General features: G+C 41.4%; 1 protein-coding gene across 1 annotated transcript in view; it reads left to right on the top strand.

Moving 5' to 3' along the window:
- The window catches only part of LOC120047159 (ras/Rap GTPase-activating protein SynGAP-like), a 99,249-nt gene that overhangs the window by 11,157 nt on the left and 72,205 nt on the right, over positions 1-15,887 (top strand). The window contains exon 3 of the mRNA XM_038992692.1: positions 354-459. Coding sequence (XP_038848620.1) covers positions 354-459 — 106 coding nt within the window. The remainder of the gene's footprint in view (positions 1-353; positions 460-15,887) is intronic.

Genomic DNA, 15,887 nt, shown 5'->3' on the forward strand with positions numbered 1-15,887 from the left:
TTACTTTGCTTGACCATGCTGTAGGTCATGTAACTGTCAGTTATATGCAATATGCTTTGTGGACTTCACTGGACAGAGGTTGCTGTCCGTTGTTTTGATGAAACATTGTTCTTCTTATTGTTTCAGCCTTAGGCCTATAAATCACAGTGTCAAGGCATATGAACTAACAGGTTATAGAGCAAGCAAGGTAATTATCACAATACCTAGGTTGTAATAAGGATTTTTTTCCTGGCTTGGCGCTACTGCTCAGTGATAGACATTTCAAGATACTATCCATTATGGTCTTCTGAAAATATAGCTTAATGCATTATGCATGTATGTTGACCTGACCTTGTCTCTCTGTGCATATGCAGGTACACCCTTTGTTGATGCGCGAGCGGCGCTCCGAGTTGCACAGGAACAAGCTGCTGCGGAGGACAGTCAGCGTTCCTGTTGAGGGGAGGCACCATCCAGAGATGGGTAAGTTGGCCATGGGCCCTTCTATCTCTCTGAATTCTTTCTGACCATAGAAATACAGTCAATAGCTTGGAACCTCTGACCATAAAGCACAAATGTAATGTTGTACTTCCTGCTTTTACTTCCTGCTTTACTCTTATGGGGACCCTCGCAATGGCTGCCAGTCCACCCATTATGGCGTCATTGACTTGAATCGGAGGCCCGTTCTACTCATTCTAGTTCTGTGTTTCTGACTCTACCTGTCATGGGCTGCTCTCACCTTTCTCTGCCTTTCTACTTCGGATATTTTGTGATTGTCTTTCTTACTGCCTCTCTGACTCGTTGTCTCTGCCTGCCTCTTTGCCTTACTCCACCTCTCTCACTCTGCCTCTCTGCCTCATGTATGTCTCAGCATTGATACACTCCCATCGTCCACATAGAGCGACTCTCCCCACAACAGTCTTGTGGGGATACTGCAATAGGCCACTCACTCCATATTTGACATGAACCTGTTCAGGTCTGACACAGCAATACTCTCCTATAACGGCACAGGCTACACAGGCCTACTGACTCCAGAAGAATGATGCTCATCACACTCTAAGCATCTCTATGATATAGCATGTCATCAAACAGCCTTCCATTGAGAGCCATCTGCAGTGAGAGCCCATCCACACTGAGGAGATGCCCATACTGAATGGGATCGATGCCCCCCATGCGGCCAAGGCACCCCAGGCATCCCATTAATGAGCTGATTAACAGAAACCTGCCATGCTGTCATCAGAATTCCACATTTACGGAGTCAGTGTCACGGGAAATGCTTGTGACACAGTGACCCATTTCAGAAAGACTGTGACCTACTGCATAACTTGGAACTGAGATAACTTAGTGAGATCATCATTGGGATAATCCTAAAGTGAGAGTAGATTGGATGCAAGCAAGTGAGTAGATTGCATACACGTGGATTGGATGGGATAAGGATAATCTACACTACCAGTCAAAAGTTTTAGAACACCTACTTTTTCTTTATTTTTACTATTTTCTACATTGTAGAATAATGGTCAAAACATCAAAACGATGAAATAACACATATGGAATCATATAGTAACCAAAAAAGTGTTAAACAAATGAAAATATATTTTATTTGAGATTCTTCAAATAGCCACCTTTTGCCTTGATGACAGCTTTGCAAACTCTTGGCATTCTCTCAACCAGCTTCACTTGGATTTCCCACATATGCTGAGCACTGGTTGGCTGCTTTTCCTTCACATTGCGGTCCGACTCGTCCCAAACCATATCAATTTGGTTGAGGTCGGGAGATTGTGGAGACCAGGTCATCTGATGCAGCACTCCATCACTCTACTTCTTGGTCAAATAGCCTTTACACAGCCTGGAGGCGTGTTGGGTCATAGTCCTGTTGAAAAACAAATGATAGTCCCACTAAGCCCAAACCAGATGGGATGGTATATCGCTGCAGAATGCTGTGATAGCCATGCTGGTTAAGTGTGCCTTGAATTCTAAATAAATCACAGACTGTGAACCCAGCAAAGCACCCCCACACCATAACACCTCCTCCTCCATGCTTTACGGTGGGAAATACACATGCGGAGATAATCTGTTCACCCACACCGCGTCTCACAAAGACAGGGCGGTTGGAACCAAAAATCGCAAATTTGGACTCCAGACCAAAGGACACATTTCCACCGGTCTAATGGGTTTCTTGGCCCAAGCAAGTCTCTTCTTATTATTGGTATCCTTTAGTAGTGGTTTCTTTGCAGCAATTCGACCATGAAGGCCTGATTCACACAGTCTCCTCTGAACAGTTGCTGTTGAGATGTGTCTGTTACTTGAACTCTGTGAAGCATTTATTTGGGCTGCAATTTCTGAGGCTCGTAAGAGCGAGTTTCATCATAGTGTTTGATGGTTTTTGTGACTTCACTTGAAGATGTTCTTGAAATGTTCAGCATTGACTGAAAAAGTAATGATGGACTGTCATTTCTCTTTCCTTATTTGAGCTGTTCTTCCCATAATAGGGACTGGTCTTTTACCAAATAGGCCTTTCTTCTGTATACCCCCCCACACCTGAGTAGGTGTTCTAAAACATTTGACCGGTATAAAACAAATCTTTGAAAATCCAATTTTGACAAGACTTCAAAAAAGAAAAAAAGGACACAAAGGCATGGAATCAAAATGACAGGCTAAACTGTCCAATGATACACAAGATCGAGATAGCAAACAATGCTCTATGGGGGATGAGGTCAAATAGACCTTCCGATGTTGTCCTCTACTCACTTAAGTGCTTCATTCCAGGGACACATACAGTACAAGTCATAGATTACTCTTGTGTTATAAAAAAAACAAGCTTGAATTTGTATCCATCTTGGTATGCATCCAATGTGTTTATGTACTGTATCTATACATCAAACGTGAATTTTCATTTATCATCGTTTTGATAAATGAAGACACTTGACAACAATCCCAGCTGGGTCCTGATGTAATGACCATCTCTGATGAAGACATTTGGCTCTGCATCTATGATTAGGGACACATACGATACTTCAGTACGCTCTTTGGATTGGATACGGAAAGTTACTCAGACGCAATTAGTCTACTTCCCCATCCACTTCCTTGTATTGCACCTTGAAAGCACGGAAACGGTTAAAGTTGGAGCAATCAACATGCAATTAAGGCATTCATCTTGCTAGATAATTGCAGTGTGCTGTAAATGTGTTATGCAAATATCTATTGTAATTAGAACTTCAACCTAAACACTATCCACAGATGTTCTGCATGCAGCCACACAGACCAACCCAAAGTCTTTGCTCTGTGCGGAGCTGTCCAAGGTTACTGAAACAGCTCTCATCTTTGGTGGATTTTAGCCCATGTTGGGCCCTCTGTCCATGGTGTTGAAACACCCTATGTACCCTGGACATATTTAAGGTACATATAAGGTACAGTAGTTACAATAGGGAGACAAAGGCCTCCCGAGTGGTGCAGCAATCTAAGGCACTGTATTGCAGCGCTGAGGCGCCACTACAGTCTGGGGTTCAAGAAGCGCGGCTTGGCGGGTCATGTTTCAAAGGATGCATGTCTTGACCTTCGCCTGTCCCGAGCCCGTTGAGTTGCAGTGATGAGACAAGATCGTAACTACCAATTGGGGGAAGAAATGGGTAAACATTTTTTTAAATGAAGAACAAAAAATGAATAGGGAGACAGACTGTGTGGGGCGGTAGTGCCAATAGTGGAGTATAAGGAATCTGGCTTGAATAGCAGTTGCTGCATTATGGTGGAGGTACTGTATTTAAACTATGTTAAAACCTTTTCTCAATAGGGGGTGCTGTTTTCACTTTGTAAAAATTTCGTTCCCAAATTAAACTGCCTCGTACTCAATTCTTGCTCGTACAATATGCATATTATTATTACTATTGGATAGAAAACACTCTCTAGTTTCTAAAACCGTTTGAATTATATCTGTGAGTAAAACAGAACTCAAGTTGGAGCAAACTTCCTGTGAGAAATCTGAAATCAGGCAGGCTGTTCTGGGGTCAGTTTATTAATTTGCATGTCTTCTATTGGTCGAGATGCACTGCATACGCCTTCCCCTAGATGTCAGCAAATAGTGAGAATTGGAATGGAGTTGCTAGGCAGATCTGAGGCCATATAAATGGGCTTGGAACGTGGGGTGCACTCTTTTCAACATTCGCCATGACGCAAGACAGACCTCAGGATGGCATTCTGGAAAGCTCCCGTTATAGGCCTTAGATATATCCGGCTCTGATTTTATTCGATATAGGTGTTAAAGACATCATAATGTTGTTATTTTAAACCGAGTTATATCAGTTTATATCAGTATATTGCGATTTTCGGATATTTCTTTGTGCTGCGTTATAGTGAGTTGGGCACGTCTGGGCCACATGGCTAATGTTTACTGCTAATTCCAAAGTTGAAGGCGACAATCTACAACCGAGCAACGATTCTTTTGGACAAAGGACAACTTGCCCAAGATTCTGATGAAAGCTCATCAAAAAGTAAGAACTATTTATGATGTTAATTCGTTGTTCTGTTGAAAAATGTAAAACTCCTATTCCGCCATTAATTTCGGTGCGGTCTCGCTTTAACGCACGCTGTATGTCGTAGTAACGTTAATTTTAAAAATCTAACACAGCGGTTGCATTAAGAACTAATGTATCTTTCATTTGCTGTCCAACCTGTATTTTTTAGTCAAGTTTCTGATTAGTTAATGATTAGATTAGGTGCCTCTCCCAAGATTTCTCCCGACATTTTGTTGGCAGCTTGGCTACTATTCTCATTGTATAACCACGATTTGTGCCGCTAAATATGCACATTTTCGAACAAACTCTATATGTATTGTGTAATATGATGTTATAGGACTGTCATCTGAAGAAGTTTGAGAAGGTTAGTGAAAAAATTTATATCTTTTGCTGGTTTATTCGTTATCGCTATTGTTGGCTTGAATCAATGCTGTTGTGTGGTTGGCTATTGTAGTAAGCTAATATAATGCTATATTGTGTTTTCGCTGTAAAACACTTAAAAAATCTGAAATATTGGCTGGATTCACAAGATCTTTGTCTTTCATTTGCTGTACGCTGTGTATTTTTCATAAATGTTTTATGATGAGTATTTAGGTAATTCACGTTGGTCTCTGTAGTTATTCTAGTTGCTTTGGTGAGAGTTGTGATGGTGGCTGCAATGTAAAACTATGATTTATACCTGAAATATGCACATTTTTCTAACAAAACATATGCTATACAATAAATATGTTATCAGACTGTCATCTGATGAAGTTGTTTCTTGGTTAGTGACTATTTATATCTTTATTTGGTCGAAATTGTGATAGCTACCTATGCAGGAAAAAAATGGTGCAAAAAAAAAGTTGTGTCATTTGCTATCGTGGTTAGCTAATAGAAATACATATTGTGTCTTCACTGTAAAACATTTTAAAAATCAGAAATGATGGCTGGATTCACAAGATGTGTATCTTTCATCTGGTGTCTTGGACTTGTGATTTAATGATATTTAGATGCTAGTATTTACTTGTGACGCTATGCTAGGCTATGCTAGTCAGCTTTTTTACTGATGGGGGTGCTCCCGGATCCGGGATTGTGATGAAGTAGAAGTTAAATGGTTGCAATTGCAGTAGCATATATAATGGAAACTATAAGCACTATAGAGTAAAAAGTGGTGGTATGTTGTGTACTGCTGCAAAATGTTAGATGTCACGTTTCTGAGCCATTCAGCCATAAAGGGAAGTTATTGAAACTGTGTAGCTGGGGTTGTCTCTGTACTGTAGCATGTTTCTGTATTTACTGGCAGGGTAAGTTACATTTGTGTTAACTTGTCATTTCGAACAGCTCAAAGAGCAGGTCTGACCTACCACAAAACCCCTGTTTACCATATCAGATGTTAACCAAGTGAAACTTAGGCTGTTTCAAGCAGGCCACCATAGTCCCTGTGGCCAAGGAAGCGACGGTAACCTGCCTAAATGATTACCACCCTGCAGCACTCACGTTGGTAGCCATGAAGTGCTTTGAAAGGCTGGCCATGGCTCACATCAACAGCATCCTCCCGGATGCCCTAGACCCACTCCAATTCGCATACCGCCCCAACAGATCCACAGATGACGCAATCTCAATCGCAATCCACACTGCCCTTCCCACCTGGACAAAAGGAACACCTATGTGAGAATGCTGTTCATTGATTACAGCTCAGCTTTCAACACCATAGTGCCCACAAAGATCATCACTAAGCTAAGAACCATGGGACTAAACACCTCCCTCTTCAACTAGATCCTGGACTTCCTGACGGGCCGCCCCCAGGGGGTAAGGGTAGGCAACAACACGTCTGCCACGCTGGTCTTCAACACTGGGGCCCCTAAGGGGTGTGTACTTAGTCCCTCCTGTACTCCTTGTTCACCCACGACTGCGTGGCCAAACACGACTCCAACACCATCATTAAGTTTGCTGATGAAACAACAGTGGTAGGCATGATCACGACAATGAGGGAGCAGGTCAGAGAACTGGCAGTGTGGTGACAGGACAACAACCTCTCCCTCAATGTGAGCAAGACAAAGGAGCTGATCGTGGACTACAGGAAAAGGCGGGCCGAACAGGCCCCCATTAACATCGACGGGGCTGTAGTGGAGCGGGTTGAGAGTTTCAAGTTCCTTGGTGTCCACATCACCAACGAACTATCATGTTCCAAACACACCAAGACAGTCGTGAAGATGGCACGACAACACCTTTTCCCCCCCAGGAGACTGAAAATATTTGGCATGGGTCCCCAGATCCTCAAAAATGTATACAGCTGCACTATCGAGAGCATCCTGACCGGTTGCATCACCGCCTGGTATGGCAACTGCTCGGCATCTGACCGTAAGCGCTACAGAGGGTAGTGCGTACGGCCCAGTACATCACTGGGGCCAAGCTTCCTGCCATCCAAAACCCATATAATAGGCGGTGTCAGAGGAAGGCCCATAAAATTGTCAGAGACTCCAGTCACCCAAGTCATAGACTGTTTTCTCTGCTACAAATAAAGTTTGATTTGATAGAGCAAGGTCAGCAAAGGGACTTGATTATGTAATATAATGAGAGAAACAATCCTTTTAAAGCTTTATTGGCATTGAAGTGCATGCTCCTGATCCTATTGGCTCTCTTGCAATAACATTCATTCAAAGAGTACATTCTGTGCTAATAGAAGGAAAATATATTGTTTTCTCTCTCTCTTATTAACCTCCTCAAAATTGGATGTGATTATCTGCATTAATGAAGTTGGCCTTCGATGTTATGTGTTTGAAATTGACTTTCACCACGGCTGCTCAGTCATTGAGAGAAATCCATGTTATCTGAATGAATTAACCTCAGGCTAAATCAAAAACATCATGTAGCTAGCTAACTGCTTATCTGATTGATAGCCTTTGGCTGAATGGAAATTCAATGTAAAAACACAACGTGTTGTTCGTATTTTCCTCCATTATAAACTTGTGTTCTCCGTCTACTGGGACAACATTGGCATTTGATATTTTATTTATAGGAGTTGTTCCACATCCCATCTTAAAGGTACAACACTAGCGTGTATAACTGAACTAATTTCTCCTCCAATAACTTTAAGAAAATGAATCATAATAAACAGTATAAATTATGGATTTTCCCCAGCCTTTTAACTCATTAAAACAACATGCAATGTCTTTGAGGTTCCACCAGGGACAAAACAACTGTCAGGGTAAGAGTGGAACTCAGATGTGGTTCATGTTTGCAGCATACTCCAGCAGCTACCGCTAACCTGCCAACCCATCAACAACCTCAGTACAGTTACCATGCATGTGCGTAGTTTGTATTCTCTAGCATTATATATTAGATTAGTGAGTCTGTTACTCAGATTTATCTTTGTTTTGAGCAATTCAGCCTCCGTTGACACCAAAGATCTACTGCAACATTACGCAATACGATCCCATTAGCCAACCCCAATTATGCTATTCTCTGTTTGCTACCACATGGGAATACTAAAGGACACTTCAATATGTTTTAATTGCAGCATGAAGCATACATAGTACTGTAGCAGTATCAACAACAGTATTGTTTGTTTTAGTGAGACTATTAGTACTATATAAAGTTAACAGTGCAGGATGACAGGGAGCCTGTGAGTCTGTCACTGATGGAACTGCAAATCCACCCCCAAAGCTGCCGCTTGTCTTTGGGGAGATTTGCTGAGTCATCTTGCTGTCTTAATGTTGGAACTCCGAATGAATACAAATGGAGCGCTACTGTAGCTTTGTTTAACGGTTCATGGACATGAGCAGGGGAACATTCACTGGGGAAAGGGGCAGAGAGAGAGAGATGGTTCGTGGAATTGTATGCCTACTAAGCTAGAATCAATACTGTTTTCTGGCAACATTTTACATCACTGTTCCCACACTTCTTCGAAATGACGTAAAGCTACTTCATGTGGAACAAGTAGTCAAATTATATTTCACTTAAAGGGAAGATTGTAGAATTAAGTTTATTTTAAAACATTATGATTTGTTTTATACCCTATCACTTTACATTTATATTTTGGGAGAAATTTATATTTTAACCGAATTTGACCGAAGTCAGGTCGGAAAAGCGTTCGGAAATGTAACATGAAGAGGAGCACTACAGGAGTAAGAGTGAAACCACTGCCCACATAAGACGGTGAATACCCACATCATACAGAGTCCTACTATTGTTAAAAATATATATTTTGGCACTCTGAATAAAGCCAATTTATCATCTGATCATATCCTGTGATTTTTTTTACTCTGTATCAGCTCATTAAAAAAATAAACACTAATACAGCTCGCTGGCCTTTTGCATAGCCCCTTTCCACCCCTGGCTTACCCCTACTAGCTAACCACTAGCAGTCTTGAAACACATCACTTATTAGCAGTTCAGCACATCAGCATTTCTCGCTGATACACAAAATCTGCTACACAACATCAAGATAAACCTTTACCATCATAATAGACATTGATCATCTATAACCGAACTGGCTAAGACTCTGTTGTTGGCCGATTGTAGCTATAGCTAATGACATGCTAACCTGAGTGCTACTACTAGCAGCAGTAAACCCAGGTATAATGGCTAAAACAAACATTGATTACCATGATATCCTGCAAAAAAAGATCAGTGTGTACTGCCCCTCAAAGCCGTAATGTTTTGTTGGTATAGGAGTTTCTGATAAATGTAATTCAAATTGCAAAAATATGTGTATAAGTGTATAGAATGTAAAAAAATCATTAACTTTTGTATAAGATGGAATATCAATCTACATTGTTAGATTTGTGGAAATATATTGTGCAACCTTCTCTTTAATAAGCGTAACAACTAGCAGTGTAGAGAGTGCTACTACACAGTAAATATGTATTCCTTGGGGCTGTATATTATAAAAAATTAGGCAAATGTGATTTAAAGATAATGTTTTTATAATTAACATCTTAGCTACAATACATTTTTTTCAAGACGGGTCTTTTAGAATCCTCTTTGTAATTGAAATTTTGACAAAAAAAATCCCCCTTTAATAAATGATTACTGATCAATTAGAAGGTACAAGAAATGACATGTTAAGAAATGGAGTGAAGCACCATTGAAAATACCATGCCTAAATTAGAAAATAGCTTTTTATGCAGAGCAGCTATGTAAATGTCGACATTATGTAAGTGCTCACATATCCTGTGATATATCCTGAGGATGAAATAGAGCAATAACAATAACAACAGCAGTAGCAGCACAGCTCCTGGTTTGACTGGCAGTTGTCCATGGGTCTCTTGTGTAGGCTGGTTTCCCTTCCTCAGCCCTGAGTGTGTAAGTCAGCTCTCATACATTGGTTGGCTGTAGTCTTAAAATACTTCCCTCTACAAAATATCTCTCTGCACCTAGACTAGGGTCAGGGATTTACTGCAACGTTCTTCAACTTCAATTAAACTCAGTCTCAAATAGCCACCTGTCCCTTTAAATAGCTGGGCATCGGCACACATTTCAGCAAATACATAAGTATTCAGACCCTTTGCTATCAGACTCAAAATTGAGCTCAGGTGCATCCTGTTTCCATTTATCATCCTTGAGATGTTTCTACAACTTTATTGGAGTCCACCTGTGGTAAATTCAATTGATTGGACATGAATTGGAAAGGCACATACCTGTCTATATAAGGTCCCACAGTTGACAGTGCATGTCAGAGCAAAAACCAAGCCATGAGATCAAAGGAATTGTCCGTAGAGCTCCGAGACAGAATTGTGTCGATGCACAGATCTGGGGAATGGTACCAAAACATTTCTGCAGCGTTGAAGGTCCCCAAGAACACAGTGACCTCCATCATTCTTAAATGGAAGAAGTTTGGAACCACCAAGACTCTTCCTAGAGCTGGCCGCCCGGCCAAACTGAGCAATCGGGGGAGAAGAGCCTTGGTCAGGGAGGTGACCAAGAACCCGATTGTCAATCTGACAGAGCTCTGGAGTTCCTCTGTGGAGATGGGAGAACCTTCCAGAAGGACAACCATCTATGCAGCACTCCACAAATCAGGCCTTTATGGTAGAGTGGCAAGACAGAAGCCACTCTTCAGTAAAAGGCACATGACAGCCTGCTTGGAGTTTGCCAAAAGGCACCTAAAGACTCTCAGACCATGAGAAACAAGATTCTCTGGTCTGATGAAACCAAGATTCAACTCTTTGGCCTGAATGCCAAGCGTCACATCTGGAGGAAACCTGGCACCATCCCTATGGTTAACCATGGTGGTGGCAACATCATGCTGTGGGGATGTTTTTCAGCGGCAGGGATTGGGAGACTAGTCAGGATCGAGGCAAAGTACAGAGAGATCCTTGATGAAAACCTGCTCCAGAGCGCTCAGGACCTCAAGACAACGCAGGAGTGGCTTCCGAACAAGTCTTTGAATGTCCTTGAGTGGCCCAGCCAGAGCCTGGACTTGAACCCAATCAAATATCATTGGAGAGACCTGAAAATAGCTGACAGAGCTTGAGATGATCTGCAGAGAAGAATGGGAGAAACTCCCCAAATGTGCCAAGCTTGTAGCGTCATACCCAAGAAGACTTGAGGTTGTAATCGCTGCCAAATGTGCTTAAACAAAGTACTGAGTAAAGGGGCTGAATACTTATGTGGATGTGATATCTGTTTTTTAGACATTTGCTAAAATGTAAAAAAAAGAAGAAAAAAAAGGTTTTTGCTTTGTCGATATGAGGTATTGGGTGTAGATTGATGAGGGAAAAAAACTGTTTAATACATTTTAAAATAAGGCTGTAACCTAACAAAATTTGTAAAAGGCAAGGGGTCTGAATACTTTCCGAAGGCACTGTATAAACCAAGGTCAAGGTCAAATTGCGTGGGACAAATTGACCCAGAACATCATGGATGTCACTATTCCGGTAACGGGTCTAATTTAATTGTAAAACATGTAATTATGGGGTCTACCGAGTGGCGCAGAATTCTAAGGCACTGCATCGCAGTGCTAGAAGCATTACTACAGACCCGGGTTCATTTCCGGGCTGTGCCACAACTGGCCGGGAGTCCCATAGGACAGCGCACAATTGGCCCAGCGTCACCCGGGTTAGGGGAGGATTTTACTTGGCTCATCGTTCTCTAGCGACTCCTTGTGGCAGGCCGGGTACCTGCGGGCTGACCCCGGTCACCAGTTGAAAGGTGTTTCCCCGACACATTGGTGTGGCTGGCTTCCGGGTTAAGCTGGCGAGTGTTAAGGAGCGCGGTTAGGTGAGTCATGTTTCCGAGGACGCATGACTCCACCTTTGCTTCTCCCGAGCCCATTGGGGATTTGCAGCGATGAGACACGATTGAAAATTGGGGAGAAAAAGGGCATTACAATACAAACAAACAAACAAAAAAAGAATTATGTGTTTTAGAAGTTTGAGACCCATACTTAGGAAAGTAGATGAAGGGTCATGGTGGAAGAGTTACGTAAAATAGTATTTTTGTGATTTTCAAACTCTAAGGGAAGCGTTAAATTGACAATAGTCTGCTGGGTGAGAATATAATCAATTGTTACATTTTATATGAAGAATCTGATGAACAGTGCAGCCTGAAATTGACATAGAGGCAGGGAAACAAAACGGAGTCCCAAAAAGTGACTTGTCAAAATGATCCTACAGAGTCACAACCAGGTAAGACGTGTTGATGTCTATATAATATCAGAAAGAGCAGATTCTGCAGTTTCCAAATGACTCTTAAAAATGACCCATTGAGCTGTTTTTCAAAATACAACTTTTGGGCAGAATTACTGTGATTACTGTCAACACTCAAAGCAGTTATATTTAAGCTCAAAATATGCCACTCTGTTTTTTAATGCATTTTCTTAAATTCATAATGTTCCTTAAGACCTCCAGGGGACCATGACACAATGTCCCAAGAACATTTTGAAAATGTCTTTGGGGATGTCCCCGGGTCCAACCAGGAACTACACAAATCCTCTAGGGGACCATGACACAACGTACTAAGAACGTTCAGGGGAACCTTCAGGGGTCAAACCTAGTACTATAAAAAGGTCTCCCAGAGAACGTTCCCTTGGGACCATTGCACAACGTCCTAAGGACTAGTAAAAATGAAAGTCATGAGAACGTCCGAGAAAGGTCCTGACATGGTCCTCAGTGACGTACAAGGAACTAGACAGAAGTACCCCAAAGAATTCTCCCTTGGGACCATCACGCAACGTTCTAACGTCAATGGGATAACATCCCACTGAGACCATTTAGGGACCTAATGGGAATGCCGCCGAATGTCCTCAGGTCATCTCCTGTTTGCTGGGATATAGACTAGAACAGTGGTCACCAACCTTTTCTTTATTGAGATCACTTTCTGAGTCAAAGTGCAAGCTGAGTTCAATTCTCTGCTGGGCACAGGAGATCAAGTGCGCCTACAACGTAGCCTTTTGTGTGATGTCAATTAAATGATCTGTAGCCTATAGGGCCTAACAGTGAATGGGAAAATAAGTACAGGGCAAAGTTATATTTCCAATGAAATTAACTTCCTAAAAATGATATGCTATTTACATTGACGGGAAAAAAAATGTGGCTTTTTTCATATGTAGTAAGAGAGGTCTGATTTTCTCCATGTACTGTAGGCCCTTATATTTCAAAACTCGAGTCTCAAGCTAGGTCAGTGGCGACCCGTCATTCAGGGCAGGTGGGGCAGAGCCTGTTATGAAACCCACCTGTTTAGTTTAAAAGAAAAATATATATTGTTTGCCTGTTTTGTTTGTTATTTTGGCATTAATGTGTTACATATCAGTTTGCAAACAGTGTAAAAAATAAATGTATTGAGTTGATAAAGCTACATGCAGACATGGTCTCTTTTTTGCTTTCTTGAGTAAGGCAGCTCCAAAATGCAAGTGTTTCAGCCTAGTTCAGTGCTTTCTGTGGAGGGGCAGCCAGCGGAAAATACAGAGCATAGGGATTGTTAATCTTCTCTAGTTGCGCCATGATTGGCTCAGTGTTCTGTCACTCATGGTGACATTACGTCATCTCAAAATCTACAGGGAGAGCTAGAAAGTTTAAGCCCCCTTGGGTGCTGCCATAGGTTTACATTAGAAGTGCCCATCCAAGAAGGCTCAAGGTCGTTGGCCACAGATAAAATGACATCAAATCACGTTATATCTACAGTAGCTTTGATTGGACTGATCATGTCAACATCATACTTTCAAAATCTTAACTAGCAAGTTAGAGAAAACAGTCATTATCATGAATCACACCAACAATCTACTGGTAAATCCTTTTCAATCCTTGTCATTTGAAGAGAAATGACAGATAAAATGTATCGGTGCTCATCGGCCATTGGACATAAACATTACACAACAACATATTCAACAATGAGTGGTTTGGAAGGAATCAGTGGCTAACTGCAAGCATTGCAAAGCAATCACTAATTTGCTTCCCGTGCCTGCTATTTGGTGGAGAGGGTGTGTGGTCCAAGTCTGGGTTTAAGGGTCTCTTTTCAAAGCTTAAAAGGATAAACATTCACACGCAACACCATAGGCCAGAAAAGGTGGAATACATTGGCCTTGCTGTCAATCCAGCATGACTTCCGACGCGTTCAAAACAACTTGAAATGCAGAACTGGGAAATCTCAGACTTCAGTGTGTTCTTGACAACTGGGAACTCTGAAAAAACGAGCTTCGACTGGGAAAATAAGTTTTGAACGGTTATCCAATACGGAATTCGAAGTCGGGAACTCAGGCCTCTTTCTAGAGCTCCGACCTGAAGATATCATGATTCGATCTTGTTTTTTTCCGAGTTCCCAGTTGTCTTGAAAGCACCATAAATCGAGAGAATGCCAGACTTTGATGACAAAGTTTCATGACAAAATTTGCCCACAATAAGGACCGCTGCACCACCTTCCTGTTCAAGTGAGCACAACACAATGGTGAGTCCTAAAATGTCTTGCTGCTGCATAAATTATGTAATATGCAAGGGAGATATGTATACTGCAGCTAAGAAAGTAATAGTAAGTGTATGTTGTGTAGTAAGCTGTTAGTAGCCCATGTGCATCACCTTAATAATTTGGTCCCTTTCCCCCTCATGACTTAGCCTACTGTTCTGACTTGGTGGTGCACATGTAGCCTACAGCCTGTTTTAGAGAAATGTCATCATCGAATATTGTAAGAGCTTTCATTGTCTGCTTATACAGTATGCCCCCTTTATTTATCCTTCGGTTCTGACTTGTGTACAGGGAGAATACTGTAAGAATGGCCCATGTTCTGAATTCTGTCGCTGTTCATTTCAAAAGTGCTGATATATAGTTATATTGACAACGTCCATCTTAGATGGCTCGTTAATGTCTTAATCAAAATTACGGATTGCCTCTTATTCGCTCATCGTTCCCTTATGCTATGGCTTGTACATCTTGAATTAATTGTTTTTCGCTGTGTGCTCGTCGAAGCTGCTGTAGACATGGTGACCTAAGCCAGGGGTTCTCAAAAATAATATACAATGTAATATTATGAATCTACAATGTATGTTCTTAACCCTGGGCAAAATAGGCCTGGTAGGTTTACAGGGATATTGGTATCCACAATAAGCCTATTCTCCACTAATTGTATTCTCCCCCACAATAAAAAAACAACAACATAAATGCACTGTAATTTAAGCTTTAAAACTGCACCCTTTTCTCTCTGCCTCATTAAAAAAATTGTAGAATTGCAGGACATTAGCTTTAAAGCTGCAATAACAATGAAAATCTCTGCCTCATTAAAACAACGGGTAGAATTGCAGGAAATTAGCTTGAAAACTGCAAGATGTTCTCTCCGATGCCAAGAGGCGGGCTTTTAAAACATTCCTTCCCAGGGCCCGAGACTTGGTTTGTCCAGCCATGCACTGCCGAAGTCATAGTAAAACTTATTGTATGCTATTCTTATCCCACTGGAGTTGTGTTCTGACTATGGAATAGCCTGCAGACTAAACTTAAACTTGAGACTCTTGTCCCTCTTGCCCATTTTAAATATTTATTGGAGGATTTTTATTTTTGTATTGCTTGTAACTGTTTCGGGTAATGCAAGTTCTTGTGCTGTTAGTAGAATAACATATGTGTAAATGTAATCTGTTCCTGTATTTTTTGTGTTATCTGTGATCGTTTTGTTTGTCTTGTGTAGTTTCTTAATCATTGTACCTAAACTATATGTGTAAACATGTATACGCAGGGCCCAGCTGTAAAAGAGACCTTGGTCTCAGTCTGTGTTCCTTGTTGAAATAAAGGTATAATAATTATGAATTTGCTATCACAAAAGGTGTCCCCTGCCCCCAAAAGTTTGAAAACCCCTGATCTAAGCTATCCAATTGGCCAGCAGAATGCCTACATGTGCACCTGATTTAGCTCTCTTGGCCTGCCGAGTTTGTATCTTCAGACAAATAAAATGGTTAAAATGGGAACACTTCGCCTACCCGGCATGCAGGGCAGATGAATCAA

Source organism: Salvelinus namaycush, chromosome 5 (genome assembly GCF_016432855.1).
Source record: "Salvelinus namaycush isolate Seneca chromosome 5, SaNama_1.0, whole genome shotgun sequence".
Lineage (NCBI taxonomy): Eukaryota > Metazoa > Chordata > Actinopteri > Salmoniformes > Salmonidae > Salvelinus > Salvelinus namaycush.